Below are 14,907 nucleotides of genomic sequence, written 5' to 3' on the forward strand. Positions count from 1 at the left end.
TAAAGTCTTGCTGCCTGCTGATGATCTGCTGCTATTTATTTCTAATGTTGAGACTTCATTACCTCATGTGCTTTCTTTACTCTCCTGTTTTAGCCAGTTCTCAGGTTATAAGTTAAACCTATATAAAAGTGAACTTTTTCCTTTGAACAATTTGATACCAACAAATTCTAAACTTCCTTTTAAAATTGTAAGAAACCAATTTACCTACTTAGGTGTAACAATCATTAAAAACTGTAAGTGTCTATTTAAAGAAAATTTTCTTACCCTATTGAATCACATAAAAAGGATACTATCAAATTGGTCTCCTCTTTCGTTATCGCTGATTGGTCGAATCAACTCTATCAAAATGAATATATTACCTAAATTTATCTATCTTTTTCAGGCATTGCCAGTTTTTATTCCTAAATCCTTTTTTGATTCCTTTGACTCTATTATATCTTCTTATATCTGGAAGAATAAGCATTCCAGATTAAACAAAATTCATCTTCAGAAAGATAAAAAGAATGGAGGATTAGCCTAACCAAACTTTAAATTTTATTATTGGGCAGTTAATATAAGAAATCTTACATTCTGGTTATATTACATAAATCCTGAGGATTGCCCGACGTGCATTTTTTTAGAAGCTAACTCTGTTAATAAATTCTCTATTATTTCTCTTCTTGGATCCTCACTCCCTATGTCTCTGAGTAAGTTAACTGATAATCTGGTAGTTAAGCACACTGTGAGAATTTGGATACAATTCCAAAAATACTTTGGATTATTGAGATTTTCTCTTACGAGTCCCAACTTTTCTAATTATTTTTTTAAATCCTCTATGATTGATGTGGCTTTTAAAAAATGGGATAGATTAGGTATTAAATGCTTTCAGTACTTGTTTGTAGATGGAAGTCTTTTGTCATTTGAACAACTGTCAACTAAATATAGTTTACCCAAAACTCATTTTTCTCGATACTTACAGATAAGAGATTTTTTACGATCCCAAATAAGTACATTTCCTAAAAGTCCTGATAAGAATCTACAAGATGTAATCTTTAATTTGAAACCTTTTTATAATGGATCTATATCTAATATTTATAATATGCTGCTAGGAATAAAAAGTGTTCCTTTAAATAAAATTAAATATCTTTGGGAACAAGATTTACAGACCTCAATTTCTGAGGAAACTTGGAATCAAATTTTTAAATTGGTTAACACTTCATCGTTATGTGCTTGCCACTTTCTCCTACAATTTAAAGTGGTCCATTGGGCCCATACGACTATCACATCCTCAAAAAATTCTATCAGGCTCGTAAGGCACGACTTGCCTTTGACAAAGCCATTCTGACTATTCCTAATCATATTATACCCCTCCAAATGTTCATAAATCCTGCCTCTCAGGATCTTCTCCGTCAACTTACCAACCACTGAAGTAAGACTCACTGGTGGCTAAATTTGCTGATGATACAAAGATAGGTGGAGGAGCGGGTAGTGTTGAGGAAACAGAGAGCCTGCAGAGAGCCTTAGATAGTTCAGGTGAATGGGCAAAGAAGTGGCAAATGAAATACTATGTTGGAAAGTGGTGAAAGAAATAAACAGGCAGACTATTATTTAGATGGGGAGATGCAAAGGGACTTGGAATGCTTGTGCAGGATACCTGAAGGTTAACCTCCAGGTGAGTCGGTGGTGAAGAAGGCAAATGCAATGTTGGCATTCATTTCTAGGGGTATTGAATATAACAGCAAGGATGCGATGTTGAGGCTCTATAAGGCACTCGTGAGACCACACTTAGAGTATTGTGTGCAGTTTTGGGCTCCTTATTTTAGGAAGGATATACTGACATTGGAGAGGGTTCAGAGAAAATTCACAAGAATAATTCCAGGAATGAAAGGGTTTATGCATGAGAAACATCTAGCAGCTGTTGGTCTCGCAGCTCTTGAAACATCTTTAAATGTTGAAAGGCCTAGACAGAGTAGATGTGGAAAGGATGTTTCCCACGGTGGTGGAGTATAGGACAAGAGGGCACAGCCTCAATGTAGAGGTGCCTCCATTTAAAACAAAAATGTGGAGAAATTTCTTTAGACAGATGGTGGTGAAATTGTTAAATTTATTACCACAGGCAGCTGCGGTGGTCAGGTTGTTGCATGTATTTAGGATAGAGCTTGATAGGTTCTTGATTGGACATGACATCAAAGGCCAGGGAGTGGGGCTGAGGAGGGGAAAAAGGATTGGCCATGAGTGAATGGCAGAGTAGATTCAATGGGCCAAATAACCTAATTCAGCTCCTCTGTCTCATGGTCTCAATGCGTTATGGAAGTCATGTTGCAGCAATATAAAACTCTGGTTAAAACAGACTTGGAATATTGTGTTCACTGCTGGTCAATCATTATAAAAAGAATATGGAAGCTTTAGGAAAGGCGCTGAGGAGATCTATCAGGATGTTGCCTATGTTAGAGAACATGTCTTATAGGCAATAGTTCAATGAGCTAGGGCTTTTCTCTTTGGAGTGATAGAGAATGAGATGAGACTCAATAGAGATATATAAGATGATTAGAAGCATAGATAGAGTGGACAGCCAGAGAATTTTTCCATGGGTAGCAATGATGAACACAGGAGGACATACATTTAAGATCATTGGAGGAAAGAATCTGGGGTTTTGTCAGAGGTTAGGGTTTGGTTTAGAAAGCGTGTAACTGCCTATGGTAGTGGTGGAGGCAGATATATTAGGGATGTCAAAGAAATTCTTAGATAAGTACATAAATAAAAATTATGGAGAGCTACGTGACTTGGAGAGACTTAAAAGATTCGGCCTATACTGTGCTGTACTGTTCTAAGTCCTATATTCTCTCTTTCACTGGAAAGTAGATCTGTTTTTACGTAACTCACCTTGAGTATTCTTTGTGTTGTCTCTGTAAGGAGGAATTTTATTAGCCAGAGAGTAGTAAATCTGTGGAATGCCCTGCCACAGACTGTGGTGGAGACCAAGACCATGGAAATATTTAAGATGAAGTCGATCATTTCCTGATCGGTCAGGGCATTAAAGGATATGGCAAGAATAGAGGTGTATGGGGTTGAATGGGATCCAGGATTATCCATGATGGAATGGCTGAGCAGACTGAATGTCTAAATGGCCTAATTTTGCTCCTATGTCTTATGGTCCCATGGTCTAAGGGACCTTATCAAATTCTACCAACCTCACTGTTTATTACTCATGGATTATTGTACATTAAACAGAGGTAACCACCAGTTTCATTACTTTAATTAGGATTATCTCCAAAAGCTCTTTTGATTGGATGAAGGGAATGTGAGTGAGGCACTTATTGAATACTTTGCTTCAGTATTTACCAAGGAAAAGGATATGGAGGACCTGGAGATCAGCGTTGCATGTATAAATGTATTAGTATGTTTAGAGGTCAAGGACGAAGAAGTGTTGGGTCCCCTAAGGTGGAGTGGCAAGTAGTGTTGAGGAAACAGGTAGGCAGCAGAAGGATCTAGACAGATTAGGAGAATGGGCAAGAAAGTGGCAAATGAAATACAATGTCATACACTTTGCTAGTAGAAATAAATGTGCATGCTATTTTCTAAACTGGGAGAAAGTCCAAAAATCTGAGATGCAAAGAGACTTGGAAGTCCTTTCGCAGAACACCCTAAAGATTAGCTTGCAAGATGAATTGGTGGTGAAGTAGGCAAATGCAATGTTAGCATGTATTGCAAAAAGTCTTGAATACCTGAGCAGGGATGTAATGCTGATGCTTTATAAGGCACTGGTGAGGCTTCACCTGAGTATTGTGAACAGTTTTGAGTTCCTCATCGAAGATAAGATGTGCTGACATTAGAGAGCATCCAGAAGCAGTTCACAAAGATGATTCCGGGAATAAAAAGTTATCATATGAGGAATGTGTGATAGCTCTGGGTCTGTACTCACTGGAATTTAGAAGGCTGAGGGGAGATCTGAAAGAGTTGCAAGGCCATAGCCGCAGGGGAACCCAAGTGCTGGACACAGGCACAGAGGCAGGATTGAGAGGCAATAGCACAGGCGCGAGCATGGAATAGATATCCAGGAGAGTCATTACATAGGGACAAAGGTTCACATAAAGAATCCAGGAAAATGATGCAGAACTTAGAACTGATAGTCCTAAAGAACCATGAAACCAGGTTACTCATACAAGAGTCAACCAACAAACTGGCAGCTCCTTGTTGTGATTACAGAGTTTTTATCCTGCATTTACTGATAGAAGACAGGTGTGTGCAATTAGTGGAACTGGGAATGATTGGAAATTAGACAAGGGGATTGAGGCTTAATTACTGAGGTAATAGGAAGGTGGGGAATTGCCATACGGGACCATGACAGAAAGAGGTTAACAAGCGTCTGAGAGGGATAGATAGAGTGGACACAGAGTATCTGTTTCCCAGGGTTGAAATGTCTAATACCAGAGGGCATGCATTGAAGGTGAGAGGGGGTAGGTTCAATGTGGATATGAGGGGTAAATTTTTTACTCAGAGAGCCGGATGTCCATAATGCACTTCCTGGTATAGTGGTAGAGGCAAATATATTGAAGGTTTTTAAGAGACATTTAGGTAGGCACATAGGTGTAAGGAAGAGGGATATGGTCTTGGAGTAGGTAGGAAGGATTAGTATTTGGGTGCTTTGATTTGCTTTTGAGCAACATTGTGAGCCAAATTGTGGAAACCAAGAAAGGGTGCAGAGGAGATTTACAAAGATGTTGCCTGGATTCGGGAGTATGCCTTATGAGAATGAGTTGAGTGAACTCGGCCTTTTCTCCTTGGTGTGACAGAGGATGAGAGATGACCTGATAGAGGTGTATAAGATGATGAGAGGCATTGATCGTGTGGATAGTCAGAGGCTTTTTCCCAGGGCCGAAATGGCTGGCATGAGAGGGCACAGTTTTAAGGTGCTTGGAAGAAGGTACAGTGGAGATGTTAGGGATAAGTTTTTTACGCAGACAGTAGTGAGTGTGTGCAATGGGCTGCCGGCAATGGTGGTGGAGGCAGATATGATAGTGTCTTTTAAGAGACTCCTGGACAGGCATATGCAGCTCAGAAAAATGCAGGGCTATGGGTAACCCTAAGTAATTTCTCAGGAAAGGACATGTTCAGCACAACTTTGTGGGCTGCAGGGCCTGTACTGTGCTGTAGGTTTTCTGTGTTTCTAAATGGCCTGTTCCTGTTCTGTGCTCTTCTATGTTTAATGCTCTTTGCTCTTTCCCTCTCTAAGGAGAATCAGCAGGCATTGATGAATTGTGCAGCCTTTAAGACTCATAGTCAGGGAAAGTTACATTACAGAAACAAGCCCTTCCGACCAAATAGTCTGTGCCGAACTATTTAAACTACCTACACACAATTGATCTGCACCAAGACCATAAGATATAGGAGCAGAATTAGGCCATTTAGCCATTCCATCATGGCTGATCCCAGATCCCACTCAACCCCAAATAACTGCCTTCTTGTCATATCCTTTGATGCCCTAACCAATCAGGAAATGATCAACTTCTACCTTAAATATACGCACAGGCTGGGCCTCCACCACAGTCTGTAGCAGAGCATTCCACAGATTTACTACTCACTGGCTAAAAAAAAATTCTCCTTACCTCACTTCTGAAGGGTTACCCCTCAATTTTGAGGCTATGCCCTCTAGTTCTCAATACCACACCATAGGAAACATCTCCTCCATATCCACCCAATCTAGTCCTTTCAACATCCAGTCAGTTTCAATGAGGTTCCCCCCTAATTCTTTGAAATTCCAGTGAGTACAGGCCTAAAGCTGCCAAACGCTCCTCATATGTTAACCTTTTCATTCCTGGAATCATCTTCGTAAACCTTGTCTGGACTCCCTCCAATGACAACGCATCCTTTCTGAGATATGGGACCAAAAACTGTTAACAATACTTAGCCCTCCATACTCCTCACATCCCCATACCATCCAAACTTCACTTAAACATTGAATTTGTGCTCATACGTACCACTTGCTCTAGCAGCTCGTTCCACTCTCCTACCACCATCTGAATGAAGACGTTTCCGCTCATGTTCCCCTTAACCGATTCACCTTTCACCCTTCACCCATGACCTCTAGTTGTAGTCCCACTGAACCTCAGTGGAAAAAGCAACACACAAAAAATGTTGGAGGAACTCAGCAACACACACAATATGCTAGAGGAACTCAGCAGATCAAGCAACATTTATGGAAGAGAGTACAGTCGACACTTCGGGCCAAAACCCTTCAACAGGACTGAAGAAAAAAAGCTGAGGTGTAGATTCTAAAAAGTGGGGAAAGGGGAGAGAGAAACACAAACTGAAGGAGAAGGGATGAAGTAAAGTGCTGGGAAGTTGATTGTTGAAAGAGATACAGGGCTGGAGAAAGGGGTGTCTGATAAAAGAGGACAGAAAGCCATGGAAGAAAGAAAAGAGGAGAGGAGCACCAGAGGCAGGAGATGGGTGGGCAAGGAGATAAGGTAAGAGAGGAAAAAAGGATGGAGAATAGTGAAAGGGGAAAGGGGAGGCTTTACCGAAAGTTCGAGAAATTGATGTTCAGGCCATCATTTTGGAGGGTACAGAGTATAAAGTGTTGTTCCTCCAACCTAAGTGTGGCCTCATCATGACAAAGGAGGCGGCCATGGATAGACAGAGCAGAATGGGAATGGAGAGTGGAATTACAGTGGGCAGCCGCTCTGAGATCCCGATTTGTCTGGTGGACGGAACGTCTCCCAATCTACATCAGGTCTCAGTGATACTTACTTTATACTTTATTATCGCCAAACAATTGATACTAGAACATACAATCATCACAGCGATATTTGATTCTGCATTTCCCACTCCCTGGAGTACAAATCGATAGTAAATATTGAAAATTTAAATTATAAATCATAAATAGAAAATAGAAAATGGAAAGTAAGGTAGTGTAAAATAACAAAGAGGCAGGTCCAGATATTTGGAGGGTACGGCCCAGATCCGAGTCAGGATCTGTTCAGCAGTCTTATCACAGTTGGAAAGAAGCTGTTCCCAAATCCGGCCGTACGAGTCTTCAATCTCCTGAGCCTTCTCCCAGAGGGAAGAGGGACGAAAAGTGTGTTGGCAGGGTGGGTCGTGTCCTTGATTATCTTGGCAGTACTGCTCCTACAGCGTGCGGTGTAAAGTGAGTCCAAGGACGGAAGATTGGTTTGTGTGATGTGCTGCGCTGTGTTCACGATCTTCTGCAGCTTCTTCTGGTCTTGAACAGGACAACTTCCATACCAGGTTGTGATGCACCCTAGAAGAATGCTTTCTACGGTGCATCTATAAAAATTAGTGAGGGTTTCAGGGGACAGGCCAAATTTCTTTAGCTTTCTCAGGAAGTAAAGGCGCTGGTGGGCCTTCTTGGCAGTGGACTCTGCTTGGTTGGACCAAGTCAGGTCATTTGTGATATTGACCCCGAGGAACTTAAAGCCTTTGACCTGTTCCACTTGCGCACCACCGATGTAAATTGGGTCGTGACATACAGGAGGCCACACCGTGAGCACCAAACACAGTAAATGACCCCAAAATACTCACAAGTGAAGTGTCGTCTCACCTGGAAGGACTGTTTAGGGCCCTGAATGTTAGTGAGTGAGAAAGTGTAGAGGCAGGTGTAGCACTTGTTCCGCTTGCAAGGATAAGTGACAGGAGGGAGATCAGTGGGGAAGGACAAATGGACAAGGGAGTCTTGTAAGGAGTGATCCCTGTGGAAACTAGAAAGTGGGGTGGAGGGAAAGATGGGCTTGGTGCTGTGATCCGGTTAGAGATGGCGGAAATTGCAGAGGATTATGTGCTAGACATGGAGGCTGGTGGGGTAGTCAGTGAGGACAAAAGGACACCTTTTGGTAGGTTGGCAGGAGGATGGGGTGAGAGGAGGTGTGTGTGAAATAGAAGAGGTGCAGTTGGCAGGAGGATGGGTTGAGAGCAGGCCTGCGTGAAGTGGAAGAGGTGCAGTTGAGGGCAGAATTGATGGTGGAGAAAGGGAAGCACTTTTCTTCGAAGAAGGAGGACATCTCTTTCGTTCTGGAATGAAAAGCTTCATCCTGAGGGCGGATGCTGCAGAGACAGAGGAATTCAGAGAAGGGATGGGAGAAGGTGTACTCCAGGTAGCTGTGAGGGTCCATGGGTTTGTAATACAAGTAACATGGTGGGAGGAGGTGAGCTATCCTCTTTTCCATAAATGCTGCCTGGCCTTTTGAGTTCCTCCAGCATTTTGTGTGTGTTGTTTGGATTACCAGCATCTGCAGATTTTCTCTTGTTTGTAAGGAACTCGGTAGCTTAGACAGCAGTTATGGAAAAGTTTGACATTTTGGGCCAAGATCCCTCTGCAGAACTGAGAGGGAAGGGGTGAGATGCTTGAATTAGGTGGGGAGAGGGGAAAGAGGATTGCAAGAATGTGATAGGTGAAGCCAGCTGGTGGGAAAGGCCAAAGGCTGGAGAAGAGATAGGGTTGGTAAGTGAACAATAGGAGAAAGGGAAGTGGGAGGGAATCCAGGGGGAAGTATTAGACAGGTGAGAAGAAGTAAACAGTCAGAGTGGGAAATAGAAGGTGGGGGGGGGGAGAATTTTTGTTCATCAGAAGGAGAAATCGATATGCGTACCATCAAGTTGGAGGGTACCCAGGCAGAATATAAGGTGTGCTCATCCACCCTGAGGGTGGCCTCATCTTGGCACAAGAGGACACATGGATTCACATATTGGAAAGGGAAGGGGAATCAGAATTAAAATGTTTGGACACTGGCAAGTCCTGCTTCTGGGGTATAGTGCAGAGGTACTGGACAAAGAGGTCCTCCAATTTACAAAGGGCCTCACCAACATAAAAGAAGCCATATTGGAAGCACTGGACACCATAGACGACCCAGTAGGTTCATGGAAGGACTGTTACCTCACCTGGATGGTCTATTTGGGGTCCTGAATGGAGGTGAGGGAAGAGGTGTATGGGCAGGGGTAGCACTTAGACCTCTTGCATGGATAAGGTCCTGGAAAGAGATTAGTGGGAAGGAACGAATGGGGAAGAGAATCACGGAGGGAGCAATCCCTGTGGAAAGTGAAGTGGGGAAGGTAAAGATATATTTAGTGATGGGGTTTCTTTGGAGATGCTGGAAGTTGCAAAAGATAATGTGTTGGATGTGGAAGCTGATGGAGCAGTAGGTAAGGGCAAGGGTAGTCTCTGTCACCTTTACAACACCAGAAAGATGTAATGAACACAGATGTGTGGAAAATGGAGGAGATGCAAGTGAGGGCAGCATCAATAGCAAAAGGAGTGAAACCCCATTTTTTGATGAAGGAGGACATCTCAGATGTCCTGGAATGGAAAGCCACATCCTGGGAACAGATGAGGCCGAAGCGAAGAAACTGAGACGTGAATAGTATTTTTACAGGAGACAGTGTGAGAAAAATTATAGTCAAGATAACCATGGGAGTCAGTAAATTTATAAAAGATGTCAGTTGATATTTGGATTCCAGAGATGGAGACAGAGAGATCAAGAAAGAGGAGGGAGGTGTCAGAGATGGCCCAAGTGAATTGAAGGGCAGGATGGAAGTTAGAGCAAATTGATGAAATTGGCGAGCACAGCATAGGTGCACAAAACAGCGCCAATGCAATTGTCAGTATAGAGGAGGAAGTGTTAGGGGATATGACCGGGGAAGGCTTTGAACATAAACTGTTCTACATAGCTGAATTGCAACACTTTCACACTTGTCTGAAGTAAATTCGACTTGCCATTTTTCAGCCTATTTTGCCAGCTGATCCAGATCTCACTACAAGTTCTGATAATCTTTCTCACTGTCCACTGCACCCTCGGTCTTGGTGTTGTCCACAAATTTGCTGATCCAGTTAACCACCTTATCATCCAGATCATTGATGATAAACAAACATAGATGAAAAACAAACAATGGAGCCAGCACCAGTCCCTGCAGAACCCCACTATTCACTGGCCTCCAGTCAGAGAGGCAATTACTGTATGTACTAAAACTCTCTGGCTTCTCCCACAAAGCCAATGTCTAATCTATTTTACTACCTCATCTTGAATGTCTATTTTTCTACTACTTACAAATCAATTGGATGTCACTGGATAGTCAATATCTATTTTTCATCATGATTTGCCCCTGAATTTGGGAGGCATCTAAGAGTTATCCATATAACAGAGGATTTGGGGTCAGAAAGGGCCAACCCAGGTAAGAGGGACAGATTTCCTTTTCTGAAGAACGTCAGTGAAATGGCTAAGTCTTTACCATGATGGTTAAGTAGCCTCATGACCACCTTTTCCAGAACTCATGTTTTTTCAACTCCACTTACAAAGATGCGATTTTTTTTGTCCATACTCAAGATTATTCTTTCAGTGATTTACCAATCACTCTACATGGGACACAGGAGCTACAGATGCAGGAATATAGAGCAACATAGAAAACACTGGAGGAATTTAGTAAGTCATGCAGCATTTGTGGAGAAAATGGGCAATCAACATTTTAGTTTGAAAGCTTTCGATTTGGACTCAGATGAAGGGTCACAAACAGAAATGTTGACTGTCCATTCCTCAGTGCATATAAAGCTCTTCATAAAACTCCAGTTAGGCCACATCTGGAGTATTGCATAGAGTTCTGGTCACCCCATTATAGGAAGGATGTCAAGGCTTTAGAGAGGGTGCAGAGGCTGTGGGGAGATCACATAGAAGTCTATAAGATTACAGGAGACGTAGATAGAGTTGACAGATGGTATCTTTTTCTCAGGGTTGAAATGTCTAAGACCAGAGGGTATTCATTAAAGATGAAAGGGAATAATTTCAAAGGAGGTGTAAGGGCTAGTTTTTTACACAGAGAGTGGAGTGTGTTGGGAATGCACTGCGTGGGGTAGTGGTAGAGGCAGATATGTTAAAGTCTTTTAAGAGAAATTTAGATTGACACATGAATGTGAAGAAAATGGAATGATATGGACATTGTGCAAACAGAAGGGATTAGTTTGGTTGGCTACTTTACTACTCTAATCACTACTTTAATTGGTTTGGCCGAACCCTGGGCCTAAGGACCTGTGCTATTATGTTCTATGCACACTATTTTGCTGTTTGGATAAGTTTTTTGTGTACAACATCGACCTTACAAACTCAACAGGCACTTTGAGTTATCCAGTGGTAGATTAAAGAAACAAAAGTTGGCTCTATTTTAATGTATTTGTCATTGTTTCAGGCTATTTCAGTAGCCTCGAATACTTCTACCCTTGAAACTGCATGTTATTCCAAACCTCTCCTTTGCTCACTTAGGCAAAGAAACCTTATTGCCACAGACATCGAATCAATTTTACAGTGTAAATATTTCAGGCTTCAGGTATTGCCAGCAATGCTGGAATATATAACTATAGCTAAATATTCTTGAAAAGCTGTTGGTGAATCGGTTCAGTCATTTGAAATTGGGGGTTTGCAGTTAGTAGAATTTCCAGGAGGTTAAACCATTGCTGAATGACTGTGGCTATACTTCCCATTCAAGGTCAAATGTGATGTTCAGGGGAATATTATGGTTGTGATCTTATTCAGCCTAGCTGGTTTATGTCAACATGCCACCAATTGGCCTGTGGTTAGCCCATATCATTGTAAACCTTTCTTGTCCATACACCTGCCCAAGCGCCTCTTAACTGTTGTTAAAGTACCTGCCTCAACCACTTCCTCTGGCAGCTCATTTCACACATGGACTCTGTGAGGAAGTTGCCCCTTAAGTTCTTAAATATCTCCCCTCACACCCCAGTCCTATGTCACCTGAACTTGATTCCCCAGTTCTGTGAAAAATAACTTATATACATTAATCCTATCTATAACTTCCATGATTTTCTGCACCTCGGCAATAAGACCCTTCATTCTCTTACTCCCTAAAGAATAAAATCCCATCCCGCTCAATCTCTTTCCATCATTCAGTGCCTTGAGTTCCAGCAACATGCTGGTAAACCTTCATGAAGATGCTGGCATACCATGCACCTGATGAACTCATTACGATTAATTCCCAAGGAATCAGGCATCGAACAGCTCTAAGTAATTTTATTGATCACATCTTTGCAGAGTCACAGAGCTTTTCTCTAAATTTAGTCAATTGGTAAAGCATTAACTATGTTTCCTTTCCTTCCTTGTAGCTCTGTAGGAGTGGAATGAAGTATGAAATGGATTCTTATCAAGTTTTTTCTGGTTTCTTTTAGTGATATACTTCAGTCACATAAGGATTCAAGTTGTACCCAATCAGTGTCCGAATGGATACATTCAACAGAGTAATATTAGTGGCTGTATTGGTGAGTCAGAATACAACATTTTCACTCAAAAAATCTCTTTATTGTTCATTCTCCCTGCACCTGTCAGCCAAAGCCCAGAAAAAGAAATAAACAACATATTTTCCTGGGCCATTCACAACTAAATAATCTCCTGATTCTGAAATGAATGGGAGGCTGTGGTGTCCAAACACATACATCTATACAGTGATTTTGGGACAGATGTCACAGAAACACTGAAGCAGGAATGTAAGTCAGTTCCGCCAATCAATATGATCATGACCTATCATTCACTTTCAGTGCCTCATTCCTGCTTCGTCTCCTCTTGATCCCCATAGCCCTAAAAAAAATCTAACTTCTGGAATATATTTCATGTTTAGGCTTCAACTTGTTTCTGCAGCAGGACATTTCACAGATTCAGCAGTCTCTCTCCCTCCCTGACTTAAATAAATAAGTTCTTATACTATGACTCCTGTTCCTAGACTCCTTAGCCATCAGGAACATTCAGACTGCGCCTTATCTCCCAGTCCTGTTAGCATTCCCATTCTTCTAAACTCTGGTGAGTATGTCACTAATTGATACAACTCTCCAGGCATCAGCCCTGTTACCTTAGGAATCTGTCCAGTGGACCTTTGGTGAATTATTTTCATAGTTAGAACATCCTTCCTCAGATAAGGAGACCAGATCTGTACATGATACTCCAGGTGCAGGCTCATTACGGTTCTGCACATCTCTACTTTTAATACTCGAATTCCCTGTAACAAATGTGAGTAGACCATTTTTTGACCTATCACCTGCTGCATCTGCATGAAGACATCCAGGTCCTGTTGTAACTGTTCTTTTCCACCATTCAGATAATCTGCCTTCCTGATATATTGCCTCCAAAGTGGATAACCTCAAATTATTCATATTGTTCTGCATCAGCCTCGTATCTAGGCATTCCCTCTTCCTGTTAATGAACCTTGAGTCTTCTGTATCCTCTAGGCTGATATTCCCACCCAGCTTTGTGTTATCTGTAAAACTAGAGAAAGTACTATTAATTCCTTCATTCAAATCATTAATTTATGGTAAGCAACTAGGGTTCCAACAATGATCCCTGTGGTACTTAACCCAGTGACTGCCACTCAGAAGAAACCATGTTTATTTCTATTTCTCGTGGGCCAAATATTTTTTTAACTAGATCAGCACCTTGCCCTCATCCCATGTTGACTTAATTTTTGTGGGATATTAGCAACAGCTTTCTGGATGTTTAAATACTCCACATCCACTGGTTCTCCCTTATGCATCCTCATTTTTCACAGATCCCCATTGAGTTTGTCCAGTTTAGTCATTCTTCAAGTGCCCTGTCATTGATGTCAGCCTAAATGGTCTATGAGTTCCTGCTTTATCTTGGCGACCTTTGTAAATGCTAGGGTTACATTTGCCCTTGTTAACTGGAACTGTTCAAGAACTAAACAAAGCTGGAAAGTGATCACCAATACATTGAACAACTTTAGTGTCACTTCCTAAAGTACTTGTAATGCAGTCTATTGGGCCCTGGGAATTTAGAAGTATTTAATCCTTTCAATATTTTTAATACCATTTTCCACAAATACTGAGTTTGTTCAGTTCCCTCCTTTCATTAGACCCTGTGGTCCTAAATGTATCTGGGAAGTTGTTGCATGAGAAGGGATAGGATCAGGCATGATCAGTAAAGGAGTATGACAGTTGGCTGACTCTTACTCGTAATTCATACATTTTTGAGCTTTTATTAAACCTTGAATCATTTTCTCTTCAATTCAGATGACGATGAGTGCTCTGGAGGGAAAGACATTGTAGAAGCTTTATGTGGTGCCAATGCTGTTTGTTACAACACAGAGGGAAGCTTCTATTGTAAATGTAAAGAAGGATATCTGAACTCAAACAATGGAAGTAACTTCACAGAGCAGGAAAACTGCATAGGTGAGTAATAACACTCATATTTTTGATATTCAGTGCTTTACTTTTTGACGCATTCCGAAGTTTTCCCTTGACCTTAGCATGGATCAGTCAGAAGACGTCGTGTTGTTCTTTTCAGGTATAAAGTGGGAATACTGAAAAGTCAAGCCTCCTGCAACTATTTCAATGTTGCTGCAATGTCTCTGCCAATGGCCCATATACAAGTCTCGTTCCCCTGCTTTCCCTGGCGATTTAAATCAAATCTCCAATTGATTCAGTTTTTCTTCATATTCCCTCCAGACCTTGAACTCTCTACTCATGGGAGGTTAATAAGATTGCCTCTATTCATCTGCTCTAATCCTGTTGTGGACTTTTCTGTCTCTAGGAACAAAAGCTAAGAGGTGATTTCTATCTGTGAATCAAGTAATTCAATCAGATGAGAAATGATGGCAGATTTTTCAAAATCAGAATCAGGTTTAATATCACCAGCATATGTCATGAAATTTGTTAACTTAGTGGCAGCAGTACAAAGCAATACATGATAATAGTATAGAAAAGCTGTTCAAAATATATAATATTGTTAAATTAAATAAGTAGTGCAAAAAATTGGAAATAAAAAAGTGGTGAGGTAGTGTTCATGTGCTCAATGTTCATTCAGAAATCGAATGGCAGAGAGAAAGAAGCTGTTCCTGAATCACTGAGTGTGTGTCTTCAGGCTTCTGTACTTCCTTCCTGATAGTAACAATGACAAGAGGCATGTCCTG

The 14,907-nt window shown here is 41.4% G+C and overlaps 1 protein-coding gene across 2 annotated transcripts in view; it reads left to right on the forward strand.

Annotated features, from left to right (window-relative positions):
• The window catches only part of LOC140191294 (adhesion G protein-coupled receptor E3-like), a 133,526-nt gene that overhangs the window by 15,691 nt on the left and 102,928 nt on the right, over positions 1–14,907 (forward strand). For both annotated transcript variants that reach the window (XM_072248568.1, XM_072248569.1), the window contains exons 2-3: positions 12,161–12,250; positions 14,009–14,167. In XM_072248568.1, the coding sequence (XP_072104669.1) occupies positions 12,161–12,250; positions 14,009–14,167 (249 nt within the window). The remainder of the gene's footprint in view (positions 1–12,160; positions 12,251–14,008; positions 14,168–14,907) is intronic.

The sequence above is a fragment of the Mobula birostris genome, chromosome 32 (assembly GCF_030028105.1).
Source record: "Mobula birostris isolate sMobBir1 chromosome 32, sMobBir1.hap1, whole genome shotgun sequence".
In the NCBI taxonomy this organism is placed as follows: Eukaryota; Metazoa; Chordata; class Chondrichthyes; order Myliobatiformes; family Myliobatidae; genus Mobula; species Mobula birostris.